The sequence below is a fragment of the Formica exsecta genome, unplaced genomic scaffold (assembly GCF_003651465.1).
Source record: "Formica exsecta isolate Colony F162 unplaced genomic scaffold, ASM365146v1 scaffold11, whole genome shotgun sequence".
NCBI lineage: Eukaryota > Metazoa > Arthropoda > Insecta > Hymenoptera > Formicidae > Formica > Formica exsecta.
Window position 1 is genome coordinate 630,343 of NW_021848439.1, and position 20,626 is coordinate 650,968.

Below are 20,626 nucleotides of genomic sequence, written 5' to 3' on the forward strand. Positions count from 1 at the left end.
TTTTTCTTTTTAAGAAAAGTACCATCGATGTTTCTCTTTTTCTTTCCTATTTCTTTCTCTTATTATACAGTACTATGTCGTACCAAAGATCGTTTGCACGTGCAAGTGTTTTCTTTAAAGAATCACAAATGCGATCAAAAATCTCTTTTTCAAACACTCGAGAAAATCGATCTAATATTTCTGATTAACGTAAATGTGATTATAATTACATATATAGTTTTATATTATATTTATATATTTTGAAAATATATTATAAAATTCAAATACTCTGGACCAATAAGAGTCAGGCGGATATGGGGTAGTATGTAAGTTTCATGGAAAATTAATTTTTGTCAAAACTCTCTAATAGCAAATTCGGTTTAATGCATTAATGTGTACTGATGCATAATAAATTCACACTAACATAAGTAATTAAAACAGATAATTGTTATTAAAGAAACGTATGCTGAAAAAGATCGGGGCGAAGTCCAAAGAAATTCCAAGTTCAGCGTCTCTGTCCTGATATTTTTCTAATCTATGTTTCGTTAAAAAGATACGGGGAGGGAATTTATTAAAAATGAATCTTAAAGTGAGATTTATTTAATCACATGGTATCGCAATAAGAAAAATTTCTGCCCTGTGCAAAACTATTTAATTTCAAGAAAAATTAATTTTCCTTGAAATTTACTGTCTGATGGTTCTTACTCGACTCGGGGAATTTAAATTGCATTTTTCATAAGAGAATCATATCATTAATTTCTTAATTTATTTTATATATATATTGATGCGCTATCAAACATATAATACGTAATAATTTTTCCGAGACAAAAAAAAACAATTTACTTCTTGATTATAAGATTTCCTCAAATGCTCGATAAAGCCAGATTATAGATCGCCATTAAATCCTTTAAGTTCTTTTCCTTCTCTGCTATATCTCTTGGGTTCGCGAAAGAGAGTGAAAGAGAAAGACAACGATAGAGTTTATTGAGAAATGTGGAAAAATCGCCCGTAATAATCGACCCGATGAAAGCCCCGATATTTCAAAGATCTCTTTATATATATATCAACGAAAGGGAGTTTGCTACATCATATATGTATATCATATGTACACGCCGATCATTTTTTTTCTCTTCAAGCGGGACCTTGTCTTGTTATCACCCTCTGCACGCGCGCCTGTGTGTGTATTTATATGTATCTATGTAGGTGTATATGTTTTGCGTTCTATGTATACATGCAAACTTCAATGTGTGCTCAATGTTACTCCTGTAAGACCTAAGCATACTTAAAGAATGTAACATAGATACACGCGAGAAATGATAAGGAAAGAGGCATTTTATAAAACGCAATGCAATTCCAAATGCTTGCGATATCATCTCTCGGATGTTTGAAATATTTGAGGCATTTCTTAGGATCCTTTCGGGTGCAGTTTCTATTGGAAGGTGATGCGAGTTCAGTCCAGTCGAGCCCAGTCCAGACTGGACTAGACTAGACTGGACTGGACTGGACTGGACTGGACTGGACTGGACACTGGACTCGCGTCACCTCTTCGGGGTGCAATCGTTAAACGAAGGTATGTAATCTTGTGTACGTGAGAGTATATATGTGTGTGTCGCTCAGGTACTATACGAGGAGGAGAAGAAACGTAACACGCCGAGGACACTCCTCTAAGCAAGAAGTACGAAGATCGAGCCACATCGGCTGTCTCGTTGTTACATGTTGCGAATGTTATGTCTCAGGCTAACTAGATTAATTCGCCTCTCTGCAGTATGTGGTATGTGTGTATGTGTGTGTACATATATGATATCTATCCGTCTCCACCTATATACTCTGGAAGCATTCGACAGTTTTGTCAGACCTCGGCAATTATTTTGTACAATGAAAGATCCTCGTAGAAATACGCGTCTTTATATGACACGGTGATGTCTTTGAGACCTACCGATTCGACTGGCCTATCATGCAAGGGACAAAAAGAATCGGCGTGCTGCGAGCTCCCCTTCGCTAAAGAAGATGAAAGAAGAAGAGAAGAGAGAAAGAAAAAGAGAGACAAGAGAGAAAAAGAGAGACGAGAGAGAATATAAAAGACGAGAGAATCTATATAACTGAGAATATATTCGCTCGTTGTATGGTCGAGGATGCGAAGAGAAGCAAAAAGTACGAGTGAGAATGATCGCCCGATCGCCGGCGTACGAATGGAGGCAGTCGTCTTTGTACAGTGAATCTCTGTAGAGTCTTGATATCTCAGTCGCGCGCAAAACAATGCGGAATATATATTATAATCGTGGTGGAATCCGGCAGATGCGGTGAATAACACGATAGTAGCAATCGCGCACGTTAAACAAATTCTGAAACAATTGTCGCAAATGTTTGAAGAATTCGTTTCGCAATGACAAAGAAACAAAGGCGCGGATCGCAAGACAATTGAAGCTACAAGTATAAAATTAGGCTGTATAAAAAATATGTAAACATGTACGCGTGTGCGTGTGTTGTATGTATGTGTACGTGTGTTTGTGTGGTATGTGCGTGTTTATCTCTGTATGTATGTGTATTTTGATAGTTTAAACGTACATATTCTCGGATGCGTTTTTAAAACACAGATGAAATAAATCTACAACGAATTTCGCTTTGTGAATGATAATTCCATCAATTTTTAATTCGCCTGTATATATATGTTTCGCTGTCATTTATTAATAAGAGAACATAGTTTGGGAGGAAGTTCTTCCCTTAAAATCAGTTCGTGGCTGTTCTAAACCCCTAAATGCTAGCTACGTCGATTTATCGCTAAACCTAAACTCCTTATACGATAGCATGTGTACGGATATAATCTAGCCATATTACTTGCTCAACTTAGAAATTAATATTATATACTATGTACAACACTTATCATTACGATTTTTTTTCCGTTTTCTTAAAACCACCTTACCAAGAAGAGAACGATCTTGAAAGTAAATTTCTCGTCGCTAAATCGATTCTCGATTCCCTCTGGTAAATTGTACCAGAATACATTGTACGACATCTTCTTTGAGAAACTTGACATAATCTCCCACGCTTTCTCTTTCTCTCTCTCCCTCTCATTCTTAGTTCGGACTACAGGCTACGCTTTGCACTGGTACGTAACACAGTTGAACCTATTAATCCCAGATACATCACAGACTCATTCCAAATAAAAACATGCACGCCCTCATCAGCGTTGTATATCATTACCGCTTAACGATTACATGTTACTTCTCATTTATATACAAAAGAAGCGTCTGTATTGTGAACATGGGACATATATATACATATATAGCCCTAGATATTCCACAGATCGAATGCTTACGCGAATATCGGCATTTCTTCTTGCGCGGACTGACCAAGTCAACGTAAAAAATAATAATTCACCTCGATCATACAACTAAAGCCTCGCGCACTCGGTATATTAGTACATACGCGAAACAAGAATAGATGTATCGAATTTCAATTGATTCGTTTTCTTTCTCTTTCTCTCTTTTTTTTCTTTCGCGACACCAAACGCTAACGTACACATATGCATCTGCAAGTATCGAAAAACATAAAAAATGGAAAATACATATATATAGGCGCACGTTATTTTTAACGATTACATATGTATAACGATTTTATTTTCTCGGTAGTTTCTCCTTTGAACTATCGCGTCCGCAAAACTCTCTCCCTAAACTAAAATTCGATACGTGTGTAATTAAATCACGAGAATTAAAAAAAAAAAAGAAAAAAACGAGCCCGTTAAGATCACGACGATAAAATGTAACCTGTTTACGGTGACACAATATATATTTATTTATACATATTTAGTATCCATATCGGCATTATAAATTGTATGTATGTATGTGTATGTGTGTGTGTGTGTGTGTGTGTGTGTGTGTGTAAGTATATATATATATATGTATGTATGTATGTATGTGTATATATGTATATATACATATATATATGTGTGTGTATATACAATATATATACAATATACACACATATACATATAAATATATATACACATCGCGATAATAACTAATTAGTGGATAAAACTAATCGCCGCCATATGTTCAACTGAAAGCCAGCGCAACACCATAAGAAGGCAAAATAAAATCAGTATTTGTTTCGTAAATGTGTTCGCTTCTCTTTGCGTAACGCGGGAATGATTTCCGACTAAAAATACAATGAAATTACAAAGAGTTCATAAAATAACAACATATATATATACATTTATGCGATTTCTTCATTTAAAACATCATACATGTAATCTTCTGCACCCCTTACCTCATTGGAGAGATCGTGATTTCTCATAAATATATACACGTATATAAATATATATGTATTTATATAGATATATATTTATATATATATTTATATAGATATATATTTATATATATTTATATATACACATATGCATACATTTTTATATATATGCGTATATATAAAAAGAAAAAGTCTCTTAAATTAAATTAGGATTTGGCGATCAATAAGAACGCAGTGTGACTTTCGCGAGTAAAGCCCATAGAGCGTCAATAAATCGTCCAATATAATGAATCATCGTTCAACCGATGATCACCTATGATTATCCTAGAAAACGTCATCTGTCACCTGCATCTCTGCGTAATATCTGTAGTAGCCGTACAGTAGTCATCGTGCTAGCTTGCGTCGCTAGCGTAAAATAGTCTAGCTACAGCGCTGAGCGGTTACAGAAGACTATCAATCCTCATCCGAGAGCGGCTCGTATTGCGCGGACAGCAAGGGCGCCGGCTCGGCCTGCATTTGCTCCGATTTTGTCACAGAGGCGGACGTAGCGGAGGCGGGTGGCGGGGCCGGCGGTGGACCAGTGTGAACTCCTAATGCGCTAAATGGATAGAAGGTAGTCGTGGCTGCCGGCGCGGGCGGTGGCGGTGGTGGCTGCTCACGAGTTGACCCTCCCGTGTCATCGATCACCATCTCACCGCCACCGCTGCCGCTGCCGCCATTACCCGATGGGCTTCTATCTACGCTCCCCGCTCCTTTTTCATCTTTTTCGGTCGTTACAACCGTATTGCCGCCTCCATTTCGGTCGGAGCCCGCGCCGTTGTCGCCGCCGCTACTGCCGCCACAGCCGCCAGCCTTGTCATCCTCGGTGCGCATCACCTCAACAATCTTGTTTTTCACGTAATCGAACGGCGATATTTGATGCGGCTTGTTGGAGGGAGTTCCGGAAGTGGATGTGGCAGTGCTCGGTTCGTAGAAGCGACGTCCGTAGTGATTGGCGGTTGTTTCCGGCGGCGAAAGTGGCTCGACCGAATGATATTGTTGCTTTCCCGATGACTGATGCTGCTGCGTCTGCTGTTGCTGCTGCTGCGTTTGCTGCTGTTGTTGTTGCTGCTGCGCAACGCGTATTATCTGACGCTCGTCCCCGGTCTTTACTGAATCTGGCTCATTATGTTTCCGTCTCTTCCATTGATCCTCGGAGATTGGATATCTGTCGTTTCAAAAAAATAGAAAAAAGATGAGAAGGTTCTCATTATTTGCAGAATATATTCCCTAGCAAATAATTAAATAATTGTATTGCGGTTAAAAAAAAAAAGAGATCGTTATAATCTACAAAAGCTTCTCTTTCTCTCTTTTCTTTCAAGAATTGAAACTATGAATTTTATTTGGACTTCTCGTAAATTCACATTCTAGAAAATAAAAATTCATAAGACCAAATAAATCACATTAGAAGAAAGCTGTGCATTTATTGTGCTTAATTAAACTTAGCAATTTGTTCTTAGTCAAAAAAATGTTTCCAATCAAAAAATGAATTTTTTTAAACTTACCCGTAAGGTCTATACGACGAATGAGGTGGACCATAATCCTTAGATATAATGTGCTCAACATGCTCGCCGAGAGTCATCGCTTTACTGCAGCCACTTCCGTTGCCGCTTGCGCCACCGCCACTTCCTTCACCGGCAGGACTATGGGCTATGCCATTAGGTTCTTGCGGAGTTTCGCGATGAAATCCCTACAAAACAAAATAAAGAAAAAATGAGATTGCAATGTAAGAACTCACTTAAAATTGGTAATAAAGCGCAATGAAATAAAATGTAGGTCGTGCAATAAATTGAAAAAACAAGAGAGATGCTCATCTATACCTGGAAAAGGCGATCGCCAGCACGTGTCGGCTGATTAGTCGAGGATCCACTTGCACTAGCATTGTCAACGCCCTGATTAATTTGATGTGTTATGATAGCATCTATCAGACTGGCAGCTGTGAGAGTCGACGATGAATCGTTCTGTTGTTGATTGGAAGATTGATTCTGTCGCGATGATGATTGCTGCTGCTGCTGCTGCTGTTGAGATTGTTGAGATTGCTGAAGCCGAGAGGACTGCGAGAATCCGCTGCTTAATAATCTCGACGAATCTCGGTCGAGCTGCTGCTGCTGCTGTTGTTGATCTCTGAACAACTGAGCCATGTGTCTTCTCTCAATTTCTATACGTTGCTGCTGAATATGCTGCTGAATTTGTTGCTGCTGCTGCTGTTGCTGGTGCAAATGCACCAGATCCCGTTCGCGATGCGCTTGCTGCACAGCCAGACGATGCTCAGCGTGCTGTTGGATCGGAGATCCAACAACGTGAGGATTCTCACGTTGTTGTTGAATAGCGAGTCTTTGCTCCTGGTGTTGTATCTCTTTTTCGCGTTGCTGTACGGCTAATCGGTGCTCGTGTTCCTTCTCACGTTGCGCGGCGGCCGCCATTTGTTGATGGATCTCCTTCTCTCGCTGTTGATGTATAAGCCGATGCTCGTGCGAAATATCCTTCTCCCGAATCTGCAGACGGGTGTGCTCGACGTGCATATCCTTCTCCCGCTGCGACGCAAGACGGTGTTCCTGCTGTTGGAAGTCTTTCTCACGGTGCTGATGATGCTGCTGTACTGCAAGACGATGCTCCAGCTGCTGCAATTCCTTTTCGCGATGCAAACGATGTTCCTCTTTTTCCCGCAAATGAACGATATCGCGTTCTCTCTCTCGCTCACGTTGATGCTGCTGCGCGAGCCTATGCTCGGCCATACGATGCTCTTGCATCCGTATCTCTTGTTCGCGAAACGCGCGGTTGTTGTCATAACGGTCAGCCAATAGACGATCCGCCATCGTTTTACCGAGACCCTCATGACCTCCGCTTCCAGACGCAGTCGGATGACCGTGAGGATGTGGCACCGGCAAAGTAGGTTGCTTAATAGCCACTTCTACCAAGTTGGAAAATGCATCCATAATCGGTGGCTGTGGCGGATAATGCATTTGCTTTTGTGTATTATGCCTCTGGATAACACCCTGTCGCGGCTGCGTATGCGTCTGCGGAGGAGGAGGAGGTGGCGTGCTAGCGTAATAGAGAGTTGACGACGGTGGCGGTGGCGGTTCGCTCTTACCCGCCATCTCGCCAGTAACGGATGCACCAGCGCTACCACTGCCACGAGCGCGCGCATGCATCTGCTGACTGGTGATATAATCATTCATGATAATCTGTCGGCTGGATAATTGCTGTTCCATCGTATAGCTAGGCGGCGGCCGTCCCGCGGCGGAATAAGAGTTGTATTGACTGCCACCGTGACTCACTACCACGGCTGGCGACGCCGATTGACTCGCAGGGCCCTGTCCCGGCGGAGGTGGTGGCACATTGCCACTACCCGTGACGGGTGAGTGTCGAATAGTACGATGATAGTCGTATATGGGCGCGCCACGCTTGTCTACCGCAAACGGAAGGACCGGTGTACCCTGAGTAATGGAGCCTCCTCCGGTCTCTTTCGGCGCTCCCGGACCGGCGGAGCTGGCGTTGACGACACCACCACCACGTTCGCTGACATTCGCAGAGGCGCCGCTCACCGGCGGATTACCGGGTGGCGTCATTTGTCGCAGCAGACCCTCGTAACGCGCCGTAGACACAGGCGTGCCATGCGTGATGGAACCACCTTTGTGTCCCGGCGTGCTCATACTGCTAAGTTTTGGCGACAGTTTGGGATGTGTTTGCGGCACAGTGACCTTATTCATCTTCGGCGTGATGGATGCCTGTGGTCGTGGCGTCGAAGCATAAACTAGCGGACTCTTTGCGTTACGTCCCTGTTCGGGATGAGGCGTAGTGTGAGGATGATAGTACGCTCCCGGCGGCGGTTCCGGTCGATAGAGAGTGACCGTCGGCGGCTTGTGAATTTGAATCGAATGATTGTAGTCCTGTTGTAGCCGGGGCTTTTTAATACTCAGATCCAGCGTTCCTTCTGTTTCTCGGAGCGCTTGCTGCACTTGCATGACAACCAAACCTTCCTTAGGAAGAAGATCCGAGGATGAAGCTTGACTATTGGGCGCAGCCGGCGGGCAAGGAGTAATAGTAGCTTGCATCTGACCTGAAGCGAGAGAAGATGAAGCATGAATTAGGAATAAACCGCGAATAATGTAAAGCATTCATAGAACAAAAAAATGGATCGATTACATTTCTGAAGTTCATTTTAAGTGCAACATTACATATTTAAATGCCTTTCAAAAACAGGCATGGCAAGTAAAACTTTTAACATGTTTTTTATAAGAAGTTTGATTTTATATTCAAAATATAAATAAAAAAATAATGATATTAATAGACTTACCGATTTGCTGCGGGCTAGGAGCGGATCGATGACCATGATGAGGTCCCGATACAACAGAGAGTGTTGCCAGATTTGTATCTCTATTGGGCAACGCCGTGTTCGTCATACTCGAGGATGGTTTATAACCGCGAACGTATGTTATGTCATTGCGGTGATCTGTTTTTAAGATACTGGATATCGTCGGCGTACCGGAACTGTTAGGTGCGGATGAGCCGCCATTATCGGCCGGGCTATTGGGAGTGCGTTTTAATTGCATCTCGATGACTCCCAACATGAGATCCTTGACAGTGAGAGGATTTGAATTACTTGTTGTTGAAGGAGGCGAATGAGCTGTGGCTGGTGGTGGTTGCTGATGCTGGCTCTGTTGTTGCAACGATGTTGCGTTGCCGCTGGCGGTCATAGTCACCACAACACTACCATTATCTAAATCAGCACCTCCCTGACCTTCGTCCGCTGTCTCCTGAAACAATTAGCGCACCTCTATCAGACGGCCCTATCGTGCAAAAATATTGTTTCGTAATTTGTTTCTTTACGTCAATATATTATTATAAAACGTCAACGATAAAATTAACGCGTGTGTGTTCAAAAAATATTATAAAGAAGATGTTTTAATTATATTGGCATTAGGAAATTTGGGATTATTTTGATATATATTTGTAATTCAATACATCTTAGAATATGTGTGATGTACATTGTGTATATATATATTTCTTAATATTGCATGATTAAATGTGGTATAGAAACTTAAAACAAACTGCGATGACTACAAGACGTTCTTGTACGATCTACAATAAGGCAAATTAAAACTTAGAGAAGAAAGCTAAAGAGTTTCATCTTACCGTGGCAGAGCTGTCATAATCCTCCCTAGCGCCACCGGATGTAACCGCAGCACCACCGCTGGAAGACTGATGGGACGATCCGGCAGGCGGAACAAGTGATACGACGGTTATGTCAGAGATTTTTTCGCCGAGCTTTTCCAACGAACCGAGCTCGCTAGGTCGCTGGAAAGATAACGATGAGGATGTCGCCGTAGGACCACTGCTCGGTATCACCGCAGCGTTACTACCCGTCATGGTGGTGGTCGCTGGACTTCCTGCGCTGGCGGTGTCACTCGAGTCGTGAACCTGGCGAAGAAAAGAAACATGGAAAAGAGAAAAAAACATATCATATATAGACATCAAATGGAAATAAATTGAAAAAATTTTTCATAATTTGTAAAAACAAACTTACGGCTAGTTCGTCGCAACTACTCGTACTACTTCCGCTCTCTTCCTCATCAGTCACGTACGGCGGCCTGCGTTCCTCGCCCAACAATGTATAATATTCGCTAACAACTTGATCTAAAGTCAACTTTTTTCGGTAAGCAAAATAATAGTTCTTGCATTGCTGACTCGTCTTGCCGGGTATTTGTTCGGCGATCTTCGGCCAATTGGTGCCGTATTCTCGAAGCGCTTTACGGAGCTGCTCCAACTCCTCGTCCGTCCATTGACGCAACATCGCATCGGCGCCATCCTCGGATGCTTCGGTACCACCGGTAAGATGCGGCGCTAGTCGACGCGATATACGGCTGAAGCAAGCCGAGCAGCATTTCGTCGCATTATTCGGTATCTCTGAAATAAACAATTGCATAAAAAAGAAATTCCATAAAAATTCCGTGATTTCTTCAGGTACAAAAAAAAATCCTTTAAAATTCCAGGTTTTCCATATTTTTTCCAGGAAATATAGACACCCTGATACATTTAATATAATAAATGTATAATAAAATACTTATTAAATAATAATGTAATAATTAACGTAACATGCGTATTGCAATGGAGTAATCAATTTACACTATAAACATTATAATAAGCATATCTATATGTATATGTCTATATATAAATATTCCAATAATTTGCATAAAACACTCACGGAATTCTTGAGCGATCGGCTCGCGGATCTCCAGCGGCAGATCGAGCCATTTGGAGGGCAACGCTCTCAGCCGTTTTATTCTGGACTTGGAGCTGTTTAAATTCGGACAACCGGGCAACGGGCAGGTGGTGTAACGTCCTCGGACGGCCTTGCATCTGCAGGTGTTGCAGACGCGCGCACCAACCGGCACCTGGTCCTCCCGTAGACCATATTGTGACGCCTGGCTGCGCGGCAATGCGCGACTATGCGCGCTACCCTCGACGACGCTTTGACACACTGTGCAAGCGTGAGGTCCTATCTGCCTGCCGCTCTCTGAAATGACAATAATAAACAAATATAGGAACAGTAATAATGTTTACAAAAGAAATTTGTGTGTGATATAATTTATAAAATTTGAAAAAGTGATCAAAGAAATATGAGAAGATAAAAAGAGCGAGACTTATAAAGAGTCCTCCTTTTCCATGATGTAGACACCCTGACATTAGCTTCTCGAGCTAAACTATTATCGCGCTCGGTCGAGATATCATAATTTTAATTAAAGCATTATTATATTAAAGAATTATTATATTATCACTATATATTTCTTCATAATTAAAGGATTATATTTTTAATTTTTCGATTGTTAATGACCTAAAAACACGAGGCGACTTTAAATAATAAAGAAAAAAATTAATTCGGAAATGCATTATTTCGATAAAATTGCAATCGCAATTACGCGTTCTCCAAATGAAAATACAACGATTCCTCAATCCAGCGTGACAGAACGCTTCGAATCGGAAATGTGTTTCGCGCTGATACGTCGCGATAAGAATCGAATAAAATATAAAAGGCGACGAGCGATATGCAGGTGCCAGCCACACATCGCGTCGTGTGTTTAGATTCTATCGGGCGTGTAATTGCGATATGATGCACACCGTCGCCAAAACGTCAAAGGGGTTGTCTATTAAAATGACTACATGTCTGCGGCTCGCGTGAAATATAAATGCGCGTGCTGATCGCGATATACATAAAACGAGAGAGAGAGAGAGAGACACGAGCACGTGCTGATAATGCTCGATTATGTGGCATTTTGTGCAGTTAGAGCCAAAAGTTGAAAATAAAATTTTGACAAAATTTAATAAATAAATATTTTCTTGTTCAAATGTTCGCTCCTTTAAAGAGCATCAATTTAAGCGGGCTTATTAGAGTTAAAATGGCTTCTAAAAAGATAAAGAATATAATATCTATGTTTTTAATCGATAATAGAAAGAATCCTAATAAGAAATACACATATGCATCTCTAAATTGAATAACTTTCGTAAAATAAATATTTTTCACTTGCATAACAGTTTCATTTTTTATCACTAAAAGTTGCAATAAAGATATGTACTGCATATTTTGTTAAGACATTGAATATATAAACAGAGATATATAGAGATATATATTTATAATATAATTTGAATATTTCATTCACAACTTGGCTTATCGATGGATTATTTACAATATAAGAGCAAAATTATAGAAAAGAGAATCTAAAAAAAAAAAAAAAAATTCCTTGAGTACCAATAAAATTACATGAGAATTTCCTAATTTTTCCAAGTATAAAAAAAATCCCTGAGAATTTCTTTTCCATGTTTTTCCAAGGTGTAGACATCCTGGTGGTATTTGGATGTTTTAGCATAAAGAGTCAACATTTTCGGGGACGTTAACTCGAGCGTCGATAAACGACATTCGATAAAATGTGTTTGCGCGAAAATAAACGTACAACGCGTTGCACGGCGGCTATTTAGAGAAGGTACTCGCATTTATCCGCTATGTAATTGAGTAAATATAGTTAATCACGAATCCGCGAACAGAACTCGAGTGAAAACGCGAGTGGCGCAGCACGGGTGAAGCGAGGGGAGTTAAAGGGAGAAGAGGGGGAGGGATAGGGGAGAGAAGTTGGCGCAACGGAAACGGAGCGAGAAACAGTATAATTACTCGGCTAATTAAGGACGCCCAATTAAAAAGTTTTGCCGTTCGTTCTTAGCCCCGCGCAAACGTGGACGTCGCTCGCTCGCTTCTAAGTAAGATCGCTTTGATAATTCCCGCTCCTCCCTTTTTTCCGCAAAATTGCGTAAATTTACTCGTGTCGACAATTATCGCGAGATGTGACATCGCGTACCTAATATAATCGCAACTGTCCGGACGGAAAAATAAATATGCAACACATTCAGACGAAATAAATTATAAAATTCAATAATCTTTCACAAAACGTATAAAATATTGTCACATTTATGAGATAATTATTTCGCGAGATACAGCTCTACGAAAATTCGAATGCAAAAGCAAACGATGGATTAAATAATGATACAAAGAGGTAACATTTGATGTTTGACGAGTGTCCTTAATAAGATGGAAATGTACGTGTCACGATGATTCTACAGTTAATTTAATTCAACGAAAATTTGGAATTAAACGATGGTCGCTTGATGCTGTGCCAATTATTTGGCATTCGATACTCTTGGGCTCTCTTTCTCTCTGTCACACTCTCTCTCAAAACTCGTATGTCGCGATAAATCGCGGATGCTGCGCGTCCGCTCTCCGGTGACCTGTCACACGAGCCACATGCCGCGTATCTTTCGGATTGTACGTGAGATTATTGTTGACACGGAATTACCAATGACATTGTGCAACGATCGCCAAGAGCCAAGCAGGGAGAGCGAGCGAGAACAAATATCTATCTACCTACGAATACCACCGCACCGATTGGAAGAGTCGCCGGCGAGCGGAGGTGAGAGTAACATGCCGTGCGAGAATATCCACGACACTGATTGACAGGTATTCCCGAGAGCAAGAGAAAATCGCTCTCGTAATTCGCGAGCATCCCTTTCCCCGCGATCGACAGGCTGATATCCCGTAGCCTAAAGTAGAATACTGCGCCGCATTGGAAATTTTTGACTATGTCTCTCTCTCTCTCTCTTTCTCTCTGTGTAAGTAGTATCACGGATATCAGTTCTTGATTATTCGACAATACGCATCCTTGTAATATATAAAAAATTTGTACTTTGATTTTTTCGCATCTCTCTTACTGTGTACGTTCGACGTGTAATATTCAATCTCAATATGTAGTGGGAATTTTATATTACTCTGAATTACAAATCAATTTAATAGGCGGCGGATATATTCGAGACAAGTTTAATTTAATTAAAAAATAAAATAAACTGACACACATATTAATAATGCTAATATGTCTAGTCTACGTTTTTCTTTTATGTTTGAGCTTCCGAATTTTAAAAGAAGAGTTTTTTCGAGACAAAAAAAAGTTTATATACAAAGAGATTCTTATTTTACATATTTTATTCTCAAAAGTTTATATTATTTTATAATATAAAATAGATTTCTCTTTATTTTTCTCATACATTTGTATTCTTTCTTTTTAATAATCATATCCTCGACATTTTAACGAGATTTCTCTTGGAATTCGTTCGAACTCGTCTCGCCAAAAACGTGCAGAGCACCGATGTCGACCCAAAGTACAAAGCGAATACAATATATCCACAGAATAACGCGATAACGCGCATGTCACGTGGAATAATTCGTAAAGCTCGTTCCCCATACACTCAAAGTAATACGCTATACGGAGGGTAGGAGGGTGAGAGCAGACCGAGGCGGGTAAAGGAGAGTTAAAACTGGATGAAACGCGTGATGAATAACTTATACAAGAGCCCATTCAATAGAGAACCCATGCGCAGTTACGCGATATTGCAGTTGGCCGATGGGTTAAAACGAGTTAACTCACCATTGGTAACGGGTGGTTTCGAGTAAATTAAGTTCGAAATGCGGAATCTTGTGTGCGTTTATAATTCACAATTTAAAAAGTCAGAGGAGGGAAAGAAGTATAGAGAAATAATCAAATTTTCCGATGAAACGCTTATCGACACTGATATTTGTTAAGAGATTAAATCAATGTAAAAACTCCAGGAAAAAACCACTTTTTTCACGTTTATGATGATACTTGAAAAAAAACTCAATTCATACTAAATACATTTTAATAAATGACTTCAGATTTAATTGATGATAGAATGACGATAATTGATCGAATTGGTTGATTATTATTAAAAATTATTATTTCCATTGTCCCTTATACCACATATCCTCGAATAAATTGACCGAATAAAAGTAGAAACGTTTCGAAAGTCTTCGGAAATATTCTGTTTCTCGAATCGCGCGCAGAAACATGACTGACGTTTTCTCCTCTCGTCCTTCCCTCTCACCCTCATTCAACCCTCGTTCGGGGAAACAAAAGCCGAGAAGTTAAACCTCATTCAAACGGTAAATCCGTTGAAAAAAAGATACGGCCGCGAGAACAGTGGACATTATCTACCTGCTAATTAAGCTGGTTGACGACAAAAAGGATAGCCTGAATATTTTATAAAGGCCATGTCGAGAACGTGTTCGTCTCGTAACATGTAGATTGTTATTCGTACAATTCGTTTCCGTTTCATGATCTTGCGGGACAGTTTACGTAACTACATGTGTGACTATTCGTAAGATCTTCCCGGAATACGCATACATTAAACGATCATACATTAAATAGCGAGTGCGTTCTTCGTGGAAAATCCACAAACTAGTGTTTACCGTCGACCAAGGGTGATTGCGTTCGTTTCCTCTCGCGAGGATATGCCCAATAAAATATTCCCTTTGATTTGGGTGATCTCCCTAAGTTCCTAAAGCAATCTTTCTCTCGATTAACGATTCTCCGATCGACCACAATTATCTGCTCTTCTTAGCATCTTCTATGTTTCAGATATTATCACTAACAATATATCATAATAATGCTGTAATTATCTCGATCGAGATCATGAGAATCCGAGTAAATCCGTTCATCCACATGGCAAAGTTTTTTTTTTCCCCCCTCTTGGAACACGCGATTCCAAAAAACGCGTGTCGATCGACACGATTTGTATGAAAGAGAAAAAGCGGAGGAGTTTAAAAAGCAAACGGTACGGCAAACTAAAAAGGGAGGCCGCCGCCCGCGGCGGTCGCTGCGGATTCGCTCCGGGCTGACATTTTTGTATTTATGTATTTATGAGATTTACGCTCGCTCTCCTCTCTACGCCAGTGAGAATGATTAAAAACAAACACGCGCAATTCTTCGCGATCTTCCACCGCTGCACTCGCGACGTCCCGAATAAAAAGAACCGGCCGATGGTTGCGCGAGGATGCGGTAATACGTGCCACAAATTCACCGTGATGTTGTTCTCCGCCGGTTCTCGTTGTTGCTAAAAAAGATACGGTTCGATATACAGGATATGTAAAAAAAAGACGCGCGTTCTTTCCAGCAGAATTGCGGAAATTTATCCTACCTTTAAGGAGAGTGGATGCCTTCGAATTCGCAAAAAAATTAGCGCGATGAATGGTTTACGACAAATTACTGGTTTGCGACAAATTACTCGACAAATATAAATAAATTTCTAGTAGAATTAAATTTTAAAATACTAGTTTTTGCATGGATTTTACACAAAAAAAATGAAATAATAAAAAAATCGTAGAAATTTGTAAAAAATTTTGTTTATTAAGATATATAGTGTAATAAAAAAAAAAAGCTTTTTTTGATTTTACCACGATTCAATGATTTACACGCAAAATTTCAAGACACGACCAACATTCTCTTCCTTAATTATTTCTTTATTGATTTAATTTCTGAAATAGAAGCAAAAGATTTATTGCCAAAAGGGCGAAAAAAAAAAAATTTCAACAATTTTCGATTTTTGAAAAATTTCTTAAATGACAATTGACAAAGTAAATTTTCTTGATAAGTTTTAGGTTCAATTTGTTCAACAGAGAAATTAATTACGAACAATTTAAAAAAACTTCTTGATATCTATCTTCTTGAGAAATCGTGGTAAAACAAAAAAAATATTTTTAATTACTCTATATATTTTAATAAGCAAACTCTTTTTCAACTTTAAGTATCTCATTTTTTTTTTTCGTAAGTCCATGTAAAAATTAACATTAAATAGTAAATTTATTTATATTTCACGAATGATTTATCGCAGTCATTTTTTTTTTGCAGATTCAAAGATATCCACTCCCCTTAATAAGTTACATTGTTGAATCGTTTGTTCTAAACATCACTTGTATGCGTATAAAAATGCATTCGTTAGAAACTATATTTGTAATTCATTAAAAAATAAAATTAAAATGATAAACTTTTTATTTGAAAAATAATCCAAAACAAAATTGTCGATGCTTTTATATGGAGAAATACCGTCAATTAAATTAGACGTGTAAACAAATATATATCTGTATCTCCGAGCGAGATGTAACACAGCCTCCCTCATTTCTTTGACAAGCCACCTGCGCGATTATCGTTAACAGGGAATAGGCCGTGCAAATACGGGATTGCTTGTAGCGTTTGGGTGCCGCTGGATCACAGTCCACTTGTGTAAATAACATCTGTCAATCGTGACGGGAATGAGCGGGGGCGAAAGGCTACCATTGATGATGAGAGAGACCGCCGGTCTCATCCTCTCCACGTGCGCGCGACCTTTTAAAACATCTCGTCGACTGATTGAATTACGGTGATTAGCCCACCATGATACGTCGTCAGAACGATGTAAAGTACATCACCGATAGAGTATCGATCAATCGCGCGCTGATGCTGTGAGAATTCATCTTACATCAACGATTCGATATTTTGCTATTTGGCGTAACAAGCAAAATTTTTTTCATAAAATTCACTTTTTTCATTACTTTGATTTCAACATGTAACTAGTATAGTAAAATGAAATTTTTTTTTTCTATAAAGATGAGAATAAAAAGCGAGAAATAATTTAAAGATAATGTAAAAAAATTCGGAAATATATTACATATCAGTTTTAATTATAAAGATAGAAAAAAAAAACCCTAATACAGATTATAAAAAATAAATTGACATAGAATTTGGAATATACTTCATTATTTCTAGTCTTAACAAGAGAAGCAAAAATCGAATTACTACATACATAACATGTTTTTCATATCATAACTTCAATACTGCATTCAAGAATTTATTGTTTGCCAACGGAAAAGTGCGAGATGAAATTCATCGCATCGAGACCTTTGCCCTCTGCGTTACTTACTCTACCGTCCCGATTCTGCAAATACGCTCCTCGCTCTATTCGTGCAATTACGCGAAGCGGACAATAATCACGCGGCGAAGAAAAGCGGACGAGAGGAACCTACAACGCTTAGCAGCAGTTAATTCGTACAGGTATGCGCGGTACGCATACGGAGGAGTCTCTCGGTATATTAGCCGTACCGTGTGTATCCACACGTGGATAATCCGGCGTATTTGCGGAGCGGAAGCGTGCACGAATTTGAACGAGAACGCCCCTGCACACCGCCTATAGTACACACAAGAACATGTTGAGAGGAGATGGGCAGGTAGGAGGGAGAAGGGGGAGAGGGGAGGAGAGAGAGAGACAGAGAGAGAGAGAGAGAGAGAGAGAGAGAGACAGCATAGCGGAGGCATTAATTGGGATTAAGTAAATCAAGACGCTAATTAGCTCGTGCTAGGTGCGCGAGCGCTCGGGTTTTCACTGACCCCCCCCCCTCCCTCCCTCTCCACCCTTCCTACCATTGCTACCATCGTCATCGCTACCACCGCCAAATGACCGATACATGACGGATCCCCGGGTATTTAATTTTCCCAGCAATTTGCTATGACTATACTCTGCGATTATCATACGTGTGATCTAGGCGAGCGCGAGCCGTCATTTAATTGTGTGTTATTGAGTTAACGTTCTCTCGGGCGTTAAGAGCGGTAAATAAATCTGGGGTAGATGTTCGCGAATACGCGAGATCAGATGTCCAGAAATGTCACATATGTAATTTATTTGATAAGGGGGTGGGGGAGGGAGAAGACAGATACAACTTGTGGATCTGTTATGTCTCTCCACAAAGATATAAATGTAGAAAAATTTTTTAGAAAAGATGCGTGTAGCTTTATCGCATTATTATCATTAACGTTTGGAAATTATTTTTTATAGTTATATTCAGGATCCGATTCATCTTTAAATGTTCTTTTTCCCTGTGTAAAATATAATAATTATCTAGAAAAGCGCGCGTTTTTATTTCTTTCTAAATAAATTGTTGGAAAATTAGCATTTGTATGCGTGTACGCGCACAATATTTTCATCTGCTATTTCTACTAAAATAGAATGTTTTCTACGTGCACTATATTACAGGAAAAATTTATGAAAAAGTCATTCAGTTCACAAAATAAGTTTAATTAATAAAGTAAACAAGTTTTACTTTTCTCTCTCCGTCTTTCTCAATTAAAGCGCTTTTAATTCATTTTCTAGAAAATATATTCATTTTCCTATAGTGAAGAACTATATAATGCAATCAACTTATTGAACAATCTTGGAAAAAGAGAAACACAGCAACATTTGCAACGAATATGAATAATAATGTTGATCTCGAGATCTTTTTTGTACCGCACCATCTTTTTTACCATCCAAATATGCGTAAAAAAATATAGAATTTTACCAATAAAGCTTTATTATAAGAAAATATAAACTAGAAAAAAAGATTAGATGTTAGTCTCTATATTATTGTTGCACAATTAATTATGACGAGAAATTATTATTTCGAAGAGAGTCGATAAAACAGTAAATAAATAAGCCGAATAGCAACTATTTATTTCCTTATACGTGGAGAAAACGAAGAGCCAAATGGGCAAGATGTAGAGATGGGAGGAAGGGGATAGAGAAGGAGAGGGAGCTGCTGCGGAAACGCGGCGGAGAACATGCGGTAAGTCCGCTCACAGGGTCTGGTAATATCGCGAAAAGTGTTTGCTTAGCTTGTCTCGACCGACGTTGGAAGCATTAAACCGCGAGCGTTCTTTCGTCTCCTCGAGAGACGATCCCGGGGAGCATGAGCCCTCTTCCTCTCCCCCTGTGTACTTTCTTTCGCCGCTACGATTATTTCCGGTACGGGGCCCTATTCGCGCGCGAATTTCCATTTTCTCGATTAAAGTGATCGTTGATAATGGCAGACGAACCAATTAAACAAAAATCCATTTTAAAAAAATAATTTCAAACAGAATATAATATAATATATATGAATTGTGTTTGATGATATTATTATGTTTAAAAATTACTATTATTATACATAATAATTATATAATATAATATAATTATAGTTATGCGCTATACTTGTATTATATTTTTATTTTATTCTAATTATTATCATTAATATATTATTAATTTACATGTTTTATATTATAGGGACTGTAGACAGAGGCGTCCGCGAAGAAAATATTTGCATGACACGTCATTCTCAGAAAAGTTTTACTTCTCTATTGTATTCGACGTTGTTTGATTGCTATTGCAATGACAATCTCGACGATACTCGCTGATCGCGACGACGATGTTGCGGAAGGGGGTCGAACACGACAGCCAGACGGGCGAAAAGCGCGGAAGGAGGGGAAACTGCCTCTGTTAGCTCTGGTTTGAAACAACGGCCTCCTGGGAAATGTGCGTAATCGCCGAGTCCCCGTTCTGGACCCCCGGTAGAGGACGGATTCTCACCGACGACGATCGAACTTGTTTATAGACTTGTTTATATATTTTTCGCATCGTGAAAAATAGCGATCGACTTGGTCAACGGTTATTGAAGATGAGCGAGATAGAGTGAAAGAAACAATGTTGGTTTATATCCAGAATGTCTACTCTAAAAAATGCCCTAATCTTCCAGATATTTGTGTTCAAAATTCCAGATAAAGAAAATATTTTAAAAATTTTTTAGTGCAATTTTCTAAAATAATTTTTTTCATTGTAAGTGTTTTTTAATATTTTTCATTCTTACAAAGGAAAGAACCTTTCCAAGTACCAAATTTGTAAATGTACTGAAAAAAAAACTGAATAAGATTTGAATTATATTTGCAATATAAAAATTAAAAATCAATATTCTTAAAAATCATTAACACAACTGCCCTTCTGCTAGGTAAAAAATATAGAACCGTGTGTAGATACATTTTCTTATCGTCTATCTCGCACAAAAGAAAAAAAAAACTCTAGTTGATGATTTTAATTCATCTGGCATTTGACATTAATTTTTCGAAGGAGCGTAAACTGTATGGATGCAGATGCTGCTCGGTGTCCTCATAAGAATGATGATCGAAACCGCTGACAAGATAAGAGTAGGGAA

At 39.4% G+C, this 20,626-nt stretch overlaps 1 protein-coding gene across 2 annotated transcripts in view; it reads right to left on the reverse strand.

Annotated features, from left to right (window-relative positions):
- Positions 1-747: 747 nt before the first annotated feature.
- Positions 748-20,626, reverse strand: part of LOC115235814 (protein split ends-like) — a 36,922-nt gene continuing 17,043 nt past the window's right edge. Inside the window, exons 9-15 of one of the 2 annotated variants that reach the window (XM_029807852.1) lie at positions 10,469-10,780; positions 9,791-10,170; positions 9,400-9,684; positions 8,561-9,020; positions 6,084-8,323; positions 5,769-5,953; positions 748-5,431 (exon numbers count right to left, since the gene is read on the reverse strand). In XM_029807852.1, coding sequence (XP_029663712.1) covers positions 4,678-5,431; positions 5,769-5,953; positions 6,084-8,323; positions 8,561-9,020; positions 9,400-9,684; positions 9,791-10,170; positions 10,469-10,780 — 4,616 coding nt within the window. In that variant the 3' untranslated portion in view covers positions 748-4,677. The remainder of the gene's footprint in view (positions 5,432-5,768; positions 5,954-6,083; positions 8,324-8,560; positions 9,021-9,399; positions 9,685-9,790; positions 10,171-10,468; positions 10,781-20,626) is intronic. The other variant, XM_029807842.1, reaches the window with a different exon arrangement.